This window comes from Perca fluviatilis, chromosome 5 (genome assembly GCF_010015445.1).
Source record: "Perca fluviatilis chromosome 5, GENO_Pfluv_1.0, whole genome shotgun sequence".
Classification (NCBI taxonomy): Eukaryota; Metazoa; Chordata; class Actinopteri; order Perciformes; family Percidae; genus Perca; species Perca fluviatilis.
Window position 1 is genome coordinate 12,244,499 of NC_053116.1, and position 12,891 is coordinate 12,257,389.

Below are 12,891 nucleotides of genomic sequence, written 5' to 3' on the forward strand. Positions count from 1 at the left end.
TTTGATCAGGCATTTGGAAAAGTCACAGAACCTGCTGCCCATTTTGCCACTTTTATAGCCGTTAGTATTTTCACTTTAACTGCATGTAAGTGTATCTTTTTTTTTTCCAGTGGGCAAAGGCTCTTGTGCTTGTTTATTTTGTTTACTTTTATATATAAAAACCAACAAACCTGCTGCTAGTTGTCCATCCTTCATTTCTTTTAAGGTTGTATTGTCTTTATACATATTGGCTTTGACAAATAATGAGACCCAGAGAGCTCACATCCCTTTTATTATTCAACATTTTTAAGATCAGATTTGCAATTATTAAAATAAACAAACTTTTGTGAATCATACAAGAGCTGTTTTCCATTTTCTGAGTTGTGCGTGTGCATGTATGCAAATTTTAAGGGAAAATCCACTGATGTGCTGTGGTGGAAGTAGTTAATCAAGTACTGTACTTAAGTACGATTATAAGGTCCTTGTACTGTATTTTATTTCAATTAATGCTACTTTACTTTTTAACTACAATTCAGAGGCAAATATTGCACTTTTTACTTTATTACATTTATTTGACCGCTTTAGTTACAGATTCAGATTAATACAAAATATAAATCAACTAATAAATGACTTTTTACTATAGGTTAAGGTACCTAGCCATATTTAAAGTAATTAAAATGAACCCCGCCTTTACCAGCTGCAACATTAGTAATGCTCACACATTAACGCATCAATAATATATTCTGAAATGGGCCATTCTGCATAATGAGGACTTTTACTTCTGGTACTTTGAAGTATGTTTATATGTTAGCAATATGTTTATGCTAATACTTTTTTTAAACTTTACCTTAAGATTTTGAATGCACACCTTTTACTTGTAACAGAGTATTTACTTAAGTTAAAGATCTGAATACTCCAAAAATGTTGTTCCAAGTAATGATAAAACCTGATGATGGTTTTAAAAACCAAAAGCTTGACAACAACTCTTCAGTTCGTTACAGGGGAAGTATGCAAATTTAAAACCCCTGCTTTCTTTCCTGCAAATCACAAGCAGGTTCTCTTTTTGAGTTTTGTTCCAACAAGTTTTACCGGTTTGGCCCGCCCGAGGATACGAGGTAAAGCTAAAGCTAAAGCACACCTTTCAGAGATATGCACTGATAGAGTAAACGCCAGTGGTGTCCCAATGGCTGACAGACCCACATCAGGAGATGGCTGGAATTACTTAAAAGGTTCTCTACTGGATGTTAAGGTTTACACAGCAAATGAAAAAGAGTCTGAAGACCGGAATCTGTGGCCCAGGTGAGTCTGCTAAGATTTATTTCAGACTAAAGATACTTCAAGCTTCTTCAGTTGGAATTTAAAAAGTGTACAACCAGTTGCCCTCATGTCGTCACGATCTACGTATGTTACAAGATGTTTTTTAAATGAGCAGAATGTAAACCATGTTCGCTGACTAAAACATATAAACTGAATGATATGAACTAGAAATGTACTGTACTTGCGTTAACTTCAATGACAATTTTTGCTTCTCTGCATCTGGATTTATTTTTTAGCCATGCTAGTGACGTGGTTATATAGATGCCAATGTCAGTCTATCCACTGCTTTGGTCCAGACTGAAATATATTACAAGTCAACTACTGGATGGAGTGTCATTGAAATTTGTACAGATATTCATGGTCCCTAAAGGATGAATCCTACTGACTTTGGTGATCCCTTGACTTTTCCTCTGACACCACCAGCAGGTTGACATTTTAGGTTTCTATTGAAATGTCTTGACACTGACATTTGGTTCAGATATTCATGGTCCCCAGAGTATACATTTTAATAGTGTGATCCTTTCACTTTCCATCTAGTGCCATCATCAGGTACAAATTTAAGTTGTTTATGACCAAATACCTGCAAAACATTCCCATCAGTCTCAGCTGTATTTTGTGTTTAGTGCCTATTATCAAATATTGGCAGGCTCACACGCTAAACTAAGATGTTTAACATGATAAACCTGCTCAAAGCACTGCTGTAGCTAAAACTAAATTACCAATGACAATTATTGTTGTAAACAAACAAAATCAAACAATATCCTTTAGGAAAAACTAAACTGAAACGAGGTTAGGTTAAGGTTAAAAAAACTGATAAAAAAAGAAATGAATCTAAATTCATTTCAATTTTAGTTTGAGGGGAGAGCATGATTTGTCAGTTCTTGTGACATTGAACCAAAGGAACTGAACTGGCATGACATTCCATGAGAAAGCTTTACCATTAATCCCTACGGTTTTTCTCATGCAGTCTAATAGAATTTAATAACAACAACATGATTTAAGTATTGTAGCAAGATCAAATGCCATATAACAAAGCCATCAGCTAAGATCTAATGTTAACCAACTGGGGTCCGTGCTAGTAAAAGAGTGCTCAAGTTGATTCCCAAATCAAAAGATTTAAACATTATGGCCGTTCCTACAGTTTTCCAACCATGTATTTTGTCTAGCTACATACTTTGATACATTATACATGACCCTAACTAAAACCACGCTCAAACTTAATATATACTGTATAAAAACAAAAACTTTCTGGAAAAACAAACTCAACTTAAATTAGCAAACACCATCCAAAACTAAAATGTAATTGAAAAGTCAAAGCTGAAATACAATCTAACTGAACTGAAAACAATTTTACAGAGCTGCTTACATGGTTCCTGACAAACTTAGTCTTGTTTCATTAACCGTTGACATTACAACACTGGCACTAGCTCTCTACATGTGTGTTTACCCTTTTCTTTATTTACACAAAACGCATTAGGATCCATGTCAATAAGTGTAACCTGTTCTGTTCCTCTTCATGCTTAGACCACTGGCACGAAAATGGACCCTGATGCTGTTTATGGGCACCTGCCTCCTCTACTGTGCCAGGATGGCCATGCCAATCTGTGCAGTGTCATTGGCAACCTCTTTTCACTGGAGTAAGATCGATTCTGGGCTGGTTCTGGGTGGATTCTTTTGGGGTTACTGTTTCACACAGATCCTTGGAGGACATGCCAGTGACAGGTAAGCAATTCAGCTAGTACTGTAGCATGACTTCCAACAAAGAGCTAATAACCTCTTTTTTTTAACTCCATCTTTGTTGTTATATTAGGATGGGAGGAGAGCGCGTCCTGTTCATCTCTGCAGTCTCGTGGGCTCTGATCACAGCTGGTACTCCTCTTCTGGCCCACTTAGGCTCTCACACCCTCGCCCTCTTGACTATGGCCCGATTCCTTATGGGACTGATGCAGGGTGAGTATTGTATGTAGTTCAACATTTTGGGAAATGTTGCATGTGATGATGCAACTCTTGCCCAGAGTGAGATGAAAAGATCGATACCACTCATGTCTGTACACTTAATATAAGGCCAGAGCCAACAGCCGCTTAGCTTAGCATAAAGATTGGAAACAGGGGGAAACAAATAGCTTTTTCTTAACCTTTGAACAGAGCCAGGCTAGCTTTTTCCCCGTTTACAGTCTTTATGCTAAGCTAACTAGCTGCAGCTTCATATTTAGTGTTCACTAACAGACATGAGAGTGGTATCGATCGTTTCATTTAACTCTTGCCAAAAGTGAGTATGCATATTTCCAAAAATGTCAAACTGTTCCTTTAAATGAAAGTTCCAGTGGTGCAGGAAATATACAGTAAATAAATATGGGAAAGCTGAGCGTGTCTTATAATGTCTTATAGGAGTTTTTTTTCCGTCTTTGGCCAGCCTTTGCTCACAGCGTGTAGTGGAAGGAGAGAGAGGGTTTTTAATGAGCACCATGAACAGCGGTTCACATCTTGGGTAACACACACACACACACACACACACACACACACACACACACACACACACACACACACACACACACACACACACACACACACACACACACACACACACACAGGTTTGTGGCACTATCTTTGTGGGGACCCATCATTGACATAATGCATTCCCTAGCCCCTTACCCTAACCTTAACCATCACAACTAAATGCCTAACCTTAACCCTTACCCTCACCCTAACCATAACCTAATTCTATCCCTAATCCTAAAACCAAGTCTTAACCCTCAAACAGCCCTTCAAACTTGTGGGGTCCCGCATTTTGTCCCCACAAAGCTGTCGGGACCCCACAAGTATACTGGACCCCCGGTTTTTGGACCCCACAAATAGAGTTAAACAAGCACACACACACACACACACACACACACACCCCTCTTTCTTCTGGTGACATGTTTTTGTTGTTGTTGCTCTTTCAGAACATTGCTAGCGGGTGGGATGGGGTCGCTGATGCTGGACTCGTACGGCTGGGAGAGCATGTTTTACACTATTGGTTTCCTGTCCGGACTCTGGGCACTTATTGTTTGGCTGTGTTTACTAAAAGGTACAGTAGCTGCATTTGTCAGTCATGTATCTCTAAATAACGAAATGACCATTAACTGTCACGTTTCTGTCCCAATGACCTGGCCATGGAGAATACTATGAGCCAAACTATGAGAATGGACCGCTATGATATTTTGTACAGATTCCCCAGGGGATGAACCCTACTGACTTTTGACATTATACCTGCTAAACATTAACATGTTACCATTGTCATTGTGAGCAACTCTGTGGCCAAGTCACAGAGATGCTAGCTTGGCTGTGGGCGCAGTCTTATTTGTACTATGTTGCTACACTAAATACAACAACAGTATACAACAGTATAACAATGTGCAATGTGTGGTTAAGGTTCAGAATTCCCCCCTAAGCAGATGGAAACAAGTAAAGACCCACAATGGAGTTTGTCAGGAACACGCTGGCTGAGTCTTTTAAAGAAGCCACCTGTCTGGTACAGTTTATGTTTTTTAATCCTTCACGGATTAATAATACATGATTGTTTTTGTATTTTCAGCCTAACCCCACCTTTGTCATCTTCTTTCTAAGGGCCATGGTGTTTGCTCACATGTGCTTGTCCAGCTCTTTCTACAGTTTGCTGTCATGGTTGCCGACATACTTCAAAGAATCATTTCCACACGCCACGGTATTTGTTTTCTACACCATAGATTGCGATTTAGCCAATAAACACACTGAACGGTACATAGTTTCACGTCGATACTCCAGGCTATAGACAATTACATATAAATGCCAATCTGTCTATTATTGCAGGTATGGGTGTATAATGTAATTCCATGGCTTGTTGCAATTGTATCAGCACTTGTTGGAGGATATATCTCAGATTTTCTCATCAACCAAGGTATTAAACAAGTGTTATTTTTTATTTTTTATTGTTGTACATGTTTTGAGGTCAGTTACTGTACGTTTCATTAAAAAGGTGTTAACAGCTTGTGTTTTTTTCCCCTGTAGGATATAGTGTAGCATTGGTGAGAAAGATAATGCAGGTAAGTGTGGTAAGAGTGTAACATAACTATAGTTGTGTTTTCAAGTGATAAAAAGTGTGTCTGTGTGCAGTGGATGGTTTGGCCTGACTGGCAGATAAAGTGTTCATAGTGGAATTTTTGTGTGTTTCAAACATGTAATTACACGCTTCTCCAGGGCAAAAGATGAACAAATGCTGTGAATCCCAGTTGTATATTGAGCTATGTGTATGCCCTTTGTAGTGGAAAAAAGAAAGTAATTATTCTGGTCATATCAAAAGGTACACGTATATTGAAAAGCTTGACCTATAGATTAATGGTGTTCACAAACTTTTTCAAAGTTTTTATCTCTTATTAGTCCGAATGAATACTAATCTTTTCAAGTTGAGAATGACAGCAAGTTCTAGTCCTGCACTTTTGTTTACATTCACTTTTAGATTATGAACTATGCCTTTTAATATTTCCACTGCATGCCTTTTCCTCCTCAGTTCTTTGCCATGGGTGTATCGAGTATATTTATTGTGCTTCTGTCTGGACCGGTCACATTTCCCACTGCTGTGATTTGCATCTCTGCTGCTGTTGGTCTATCCACCTTCGGCAGCAGGTATGTCTGATTGGTAAAAAGATTCTATTCTGTGTTTAAACTGTTAGAACCTCAATGAATTCTTATGCGTATGAAGGATTTGTCTGTGAAATTAAGCTAAGCAAATATTAACAGGATCATGCTGATGTTGTTCCATGTGCACTGCTGTTCACAAGTTTAGAAACACCTATTATATTGATGTTTTTCCTTTTTCCTTAAGTAATGGTTACTTTAACGGATAAAAAATTTATTATTTACAATTGAAACTAAATGATTACATTGTCCCCACAGTATTACGTGACAGGGGAGAATACTGTTAGAACCATTTTTGAATTGCTAACAGAACTCAAACAGGAGTAAATAACCCATTTGTTGACTATTTCCAGCAGCAGATTAATACACATTTGGTGCCCACTCTAGTATTTACAGCAGCAGAACGGTGTATGTGGGATTGAGTCAAAATAAACTACAATGCCCTCGTTGTGATGAAGAAACATGTCCGAGGTGCAACGATGCAGCTTATTGTTGTGTTTCGAATCGTTTTTTTAAACAGTGGGGCTCTATGGCCAATAGGATTGAGATACAGTATATCAGGCTTTGGATACACAGACGATACTTGTTAGTAGGATTCATTGTTGGTTTTGGTCTTTTATAGGATTTGCTTATAATAAAAAATATAGAAGATCAGCAGATTTATCCTTTAAATTCAGTCATTTGCTGTGTTTCAGTGGTGTGTCAGTGAATGTACAGGATCTCACCCCATCATGTGCTGGTGCCCTCTTTGGTGAGTTTCTAACAGTCTACATTTAGGTTTCATTAAACTCCGCTAATCTTAGTTTTTGTTGACACACATTTAATCAATATTCCTTTTCTGCAACAGGTTTTATGAATATGTTGGGTGCTTTCATGGGTATGTATCCGATATGTTTTCGCAGTATACAGGAAATGTTTGTTCTTACTAATTGTTCTTTAAAACATGTACAATTGTTACTACTGGCACCGATCTCAAATCCCTCTTGTCCTTTTCTTTGGTGTGTGTTGAACAGGACTGGTGTCGGTCTCTGTATCAGGTTACCTGATTGAGGTCACGCTGTCGTGGGCCGCCATGTTCTCCCTCATCACTTTAGTAAATGTCACAGGCCTGGGGATTTTCCTCATCTTTGGAGATGCTCGTCGTGTCGACCTGGAAGATTACAGCCAGGTTATTGTGATTTGACCCAGTTTTGTTGCAAATAACAGTCTGTAGCTGATTTGTGAGACTGGACATTAAATTCACAACTGTAATCATCATTATCTCTAACCATGGTTTGCAGAAATCAGCGTTGAATTGGTGTCATTCTTTGCTGTAACTGGCTTTGAAGAATGCACACTACAGTATTAACATGATGTACTTGTTTGGGATGGTATAAAGTTGTGTTTTCTTTGTCATTAATTTGACAAGCGGATCACATTCTTACTGATCATAAATGTGAAAGTACTGCAACATCCCCTTTTGAAAGTTAAGTCACTAAAATATTGTATGCATTTTTCTGCATTGTGTTTACTGTAAGTCACAGTGACTGCATTGTACAAATGTGTATGACTGTAGCAAAGTTTGATTTCCACAAAAATGTTTACATTACTAATGACTACATGCAGAAATGCAAGTTGCTGGTTTAGAGATTCACTTTAACCTAACTATATCAGGGGAAATTAAGTAAGTGTCCATTTGTCAGATTTGTTGACATGAGACTTTACTTACTTAAATCAGTTTGGACCTGTAGAGCACTACAAGATGAACAGTTCTTTTTTTTTTTTTTTTTTTTTTAACACTAAACAATTCCAAGGTGCTGTATCTTTTATTCCTCAAACAGGAGTAAATAATGCATGTGTTGGGGACTATTTTCTGCTGCAGATTTGATGCTTTTATTATTTAAGTTGGAAGTTGGATGCACCCGTAAGTCGTATCCGCTAGCTCTGGTATATGTATTTATAATTGGATTTTAAATATTTATTAAACTAAAATACACTTTGAAGAAAGTGTTCAGTGGTATTGTACAGTTTAGTTAAATTGTAAACTCACTTTTGTACATGTATTGTTTGATATAGCTAATTAAATGTTAATGACCCTGTTGAAAGGCTATCAGTTGTAAATGTCTGTTTTTCTTGCTTTTTCACAAAAAACATGATCAAATGTTTGATTTTGTCCTCATTTAAGAATCTGTTTTGACAGTCACAAAAACATTCGTTTTTTTTTCTGTAAGAACAAGTGCATTTAGGAGTACGAATTAAGACCCCTTCACTTGTCACATGTGATGTGGCAGCCTTTTGCAAAAATCATTTACATTCATTTTTCCCCTCATCAATCCACACTCAATACTTCATAATGACTAAGGGAAAACTTATTACTTTTTTTTAAATTTCTAACTAATTTATAAGAAAAAAAAACTCAAACATCACAATGACAGTATTCAGACCCTTAAATCAGTACTTAGTTGAAGCACCTCTGGCAGCCCCAAGTCTTCTATACGACACTACAAGTTGCACACCTGGATTGGGGGATTTTGTGCCAGTCTTCTCTGCAGATCTAATCAAGCTCTGTGAGGTCGGATGGGGAACATCAGTGGACACAGACATTTTCAGGTCTCTCCAGCGATGTTCGATTGAGTTCAAGTCCAGGCTGTCACTGGGCCACTCAAGGACATCCCTGTCCCTATGAGCCACTCCTGTGTTGTCTTGGTTGTGTGCTGCCTTAGGGTTATTGTCCTGTTGAAAGGTGAACCTTCAGCCAAGTCTGAGGTCCTGAGGGCTCAGAATCAGGTTTTCATGAAGGATATCGGCGCTTTGTTTAGCTTTCCCTCATACCTTACCAGTCCCTGCCGCTGAAATACACCCCGACAGCATGATGCTGCCACCACCATGCTTCACTTTTGGGATGGTTTTTGTGACGAGCAGGTTACCTCCAGACATAATGCTTAGAATTGAGGCCAAACTAGAGAATCTTGTTTTTCACTCGTCTTTCAAGTGCTTTTTTACAACCTCAAAGTGTATCTTTCAGAGAGTCTTCTGTCTGGCCACTCTGCCATAAAGCCCAGATCAGTTTAGTGTTGCAGTGATAGTTGCCCATCTTGAACTTTCTCCATACAGGATATCTGGAGCTCAGCCAAAGTGACCATCATGTACAGTACTTTGTCACCTCTTTTAAGAAGGCCCTCCCCAATTGCTTAGTGTGGCCAGTTCTAGGAAAAGTCTTGGTTTTTCCAAACTTTTTCAATTTCAGAATGATTTTTATAGGCCACTGTGCTCTTGGTAACCTTCAATGTAGCAGATTGTTCATAGCCTTCCCCAGAGCTGCTCCTCAACATGACCCTTTCTCTAACCTCTGCAGGCAGCCCCTTCAGCCTCACGGATTGGTTTTTGCTCCGATATAAACTGTCAGCTGTGAGACCTTAATTAGACAGGTGTGTGCCTTTCCTAATCATGTCCAATCAATTGAATTCACCACAGGTGGACTCCAATCAAGGTGTAGAAACATCTCAAAGATCATCAGGAGAAATGGGAGGCACCTGAGCTACATTTGTGTCAAAGGGCAAAAAGACTGAATACCATGTCATTATTGATGTTTCAGGTTTTTTTCTTTTTAATAAATTAACAACAATGTCTAAAATCCTGTTATCCGCTTCATCATTATGGGGCATTGAGTGAAGATTGATGAGTGAAAAAATGCATGCAAAAGCTGCATCACAACACAATGTGATGTCTGTGTGTGGCTGAACTAATGTAACAGACAGATTATTATTATGCCCTAAGAAATGTATTTGTATTGGACTTTTGGTATCACATGTCTGTTTTTTTATGTCTTGTCTGTAGTGTTTACATTTTATTGTGTTTTCACAAAAGGTCAAAGTCAAAATAAAAAAATCAAGTACCTATTTCAAGGAATCCTTTGAGGGGAATGTTTTTCTGATTATTATAAAAATGTGAAAAATCCACATCTGGGACAAGACTCCCCCTAGTGGTTCAAGGCAAAATGCTCCTAGGTTATCTTCCTCCACGCTGATATATTTCTATGTAGTCAGATTGTTGTTTATGTGCAAAAATGAAAGACACAAATATCATTATCTTTTAAAAAACAAACAAAAAACCATCACATTTCCTGATATTTTTAGGACATTAAATCAACTCATACTCTGATCTCATACTTGCTTGTGCTTACAGAAAAACGTAATTGCTAACTACAATTAAGAATTCAGATAAAAAAAAAAAAACAAATCATGTGTGAAGCATAAACCATCATTTGGCAATAAACCTTTCTTTAATATGTAAAAAAGAGATTTTAATATTGTTTATTATTTTGTTTAATTTTGGGCTCAAAAGCTAACTTTATTAAAGTAGCCAAAAAATTTAAATCACCGTTTAAAAAGATTTTTTTTTTCTTAAAAGACTACTCCACTGATTTAGCATTCTATATAACATTGCCAGACTCACATGGACAGTTTCTTAAAAAGTAGGCAGGCCAAAAACGATGCAGCAGAATGAGATGTCTTTTTTATATTACCCACAATGCAACTCTGCTAGTCTGCAGCAGAGATGAGGAGCGAGCTACAGAGGTTATACTTCTTTCTAACACCACACCCTCAGATTAATTCATTTTTTTAGGCTTATTCAAACTTGTAGTCTTAAGCACCAACCAACGTGACTCAAGCGACGTCATTTAATATCATTTATTAGATATATTAACGACGTTCAGCCCCCTCTTGAGCCACAAAAGACACTGTGTAAACACTCTTTGAGTTCCCCTTACTAGCGAACAGTAGTTGTCGCACAGAAATAAAATGTAATCTAGGCTAATTGACAGAAGGAGGCTGGTGAAAAAAAGAGGCAGGTCGTTTTCAGCACCCTGGTCAGCGCATCACGCCGCCGGGACACCGGCAGTGCTTTTCCTGTCCGCAGTGATGGAAAATGGCCCTACAGCCGGAAGCACATCCGACACATTAACCCGGTCTGACAGGCAGTTTAATGGGGACAGCATGATATCGAAGATAGGCTACGTCATTACGTTATTGCTTTAGCCTATGAGGACCATGGGCACGCAAATCAGGACAGGGGCTTTTGATGTAGAGAAATGTCTAATATTTAAAAAGATGAGGAATAGTGTGCTCGGTTTTTTTAAACTGAAGGATTAGACTCAAGCGCGTCTTTTTCTCCCAAAGCCTGACCGGACCGGACATCATCAGCGGTCGCGTGCGCCCGCCTCAACCGATGCCAGCTCTGTGTGGACGGGATTGTTTGGCCTGCTTCACCTCCATATCCATCTCTTTAAACCATATAGTAATGCAGCGATGTTTCCACTGAGGAAGGCCAGCCGGAGACCTGATCAATCAGATGCATATGTGTTGCGGAATGAAGGAATGCAGCTGCAACACGCTGGATCTGGATCTGGACTGGAAGAATTGGACAGTTCATTATGGCGTTATGTGTGGAGGAGCTTTAGTGGGTGATTATGACCAAGGACAAGAAGAAGCGTAGCCTATTGTTTGATGCAGACTGAGCTGTAAAAACGTGATTGCCTATTTGTGTCAGAGTCTTGTTTTGTTGGTAGAAAATGTGAGTGAGGACATTTTAAATACCCCTGTATTGCGTTGATGGCGCCCAGGCCTGTCGAGTCATTGAGCCTCTGTGTGTGTGTGTGTGTGTGTGTGTGTGTGTGTGTGTGTGTGTGTGTGTGTGTTCCTGTGATGCTCTTAAAGCTCCAACTTTCCTCGATAAGGGACAGGATTTCCGCTCCTCGTGTTCACGGCGGACCTTGATTTATTAGGCATACAATTAAGGCACGCGGTGAATGCCAAGAGAGGCATGCCACTCTCCACGCCCTGCATCATCATGAAGATGGAGAGATTTAAAACATCTGCATAGAGAGAGAGAGAGAGAGAGAGAGAGAGAGAGAGAGAGAGAGAGAGAACACATGTCCTCACAGGAACAAAGACTGCTTTCGGACCGCTTTAACTAAACTACATTGTTTTTTTGATTCTGTACTTGAAGTTTTCCATAAATAAGTCCCATAAAGCAATGGCTCCAAACCAGGAGTATATGCCAGTGGATTTGCACAAAACTAATAGAGAACTATTTTTGATGATCCATTCATCATTTCAGTCATTTTCAAGCAATAATGCCAAACACAGTGTTTTGCTGCTTTTCTTTTTTTCACATATCACAGTTAACAAGATATATTTTGGTTTTGGATGGTTGGTCAGACAAAATAGAGGTTATTAATGGCCATTTTTCCCCCACTATTAATAGGCCACAGACCAAACGATTAACCCTTGTGTTGTCTTCCCGTCGACCCAGAAACTTTGTTTTTCTGGGTCAAAATTTAAAATTAAAACCTTTTTTTCTAAGTTTTGGTCGTCTTTTTCGACACCTTTGTCGCCTTTCCTGATGTTTTTGTCACTTTTTCATAGTTTTTGTCACTTTTTTCAACGTTCTTCTATAGTTTTTTTTTTCAAATGCTATAAAATTGACTAAGAACACCCAAATTCAATGAAAGTAGTGAACTGATCATTTATTCTACATGTTGTAGGGAACCATTCAAGTTATTTTTTTTGTTGACAATTTCGTTGAAAGAAAACCCAAATTTCTGATATAGAAACTTTTTGAAAATGGGTCAAATTTGACCCGAGGACAACAGGAGGGTTAATAATGTCTTGTTTTGTCAGACCAACAGTGAAAGTTTGAGTGCTTTAAACAAAGAAAAGCAGAATATTCGAATAGGCTATTGGAGAAGCTGAGAGTTTTAGTTAATACATGACAATAAACACATTATTTACTGTAGCTGATTGTTATCGACTAGTTGTTTCAGCTCTAATTGTATTGTATTATATTGTCATTGTATGCACCATATTTGTGTGTAAAAGGATAATAAACACAAATAGCATTACACATTGGTGTGAGGTTGATCTTGGGCAGTGGAAAGAAGGATTGAGATCCTTTACTTAA

General features: G+C 38.4%; 1 protein-coding gene across 1 annotated transcript; it reads left to right on the forward strand.

Annotated features, from left to right (window-relative positions):
* Positions 1-1,146: 1,146 nt before the first annotated feature.
* LOC120559657 (solute carrier family 17 member 9-like) lies at positions 1,147-9,562 on the forward strand. Its single transcript, XM_039801557.1, has 13 exons — positions 1,147-1,278; positions 2,821-3,018; positions 3,107-3,246; positions 3,685-3,784; positions 4,239-4,363; positions 4,708-4,807; positions 4,903-4,999; positions 5,125-5,212; positions 5,323-5,357; positions 5,822-5,937; positions 6,645-6,700; positions 6,797-6,826; positions 6,963-9,562. The coding sequence occupies exons 1-13, from the start codon at positions 1,163-1,165 to the stop codon at positions 7,130-7,132; spliced, it is 1,371 nt and encodes a 456-aa protein (XP_039657491.1). The 5' UTR covers positions 1,147-1,162; the 3' UTR covers positions 7,133-9,562.
* Positions 9,563-12,891: the final 3,329 nt, after the last annotated feature.

Coding starts and splice junctions, on each gene's coding strand:
- LOC120559657 (XM_039801557.1), top strand. CDS start 1,163: ATGGCTGACAGACCCACATCAGGAGATGGCTGGAATTACTTAAAAGGT. Junction 4,364..4,707: donor TTGGCTGTGTTTACTAAAAG/GTACAGTAGCTG, acceptor TGTGTGGTTAAG/GTTCAGAATTCCCCCCTAAG. Junction 6,827..6,962: donor TATGTTGGGTGCTTTCATGG/GTATGTATCCGA, acceptor TGTGTTGAACAG/GACTGGTGTCGGTCTCTGTA.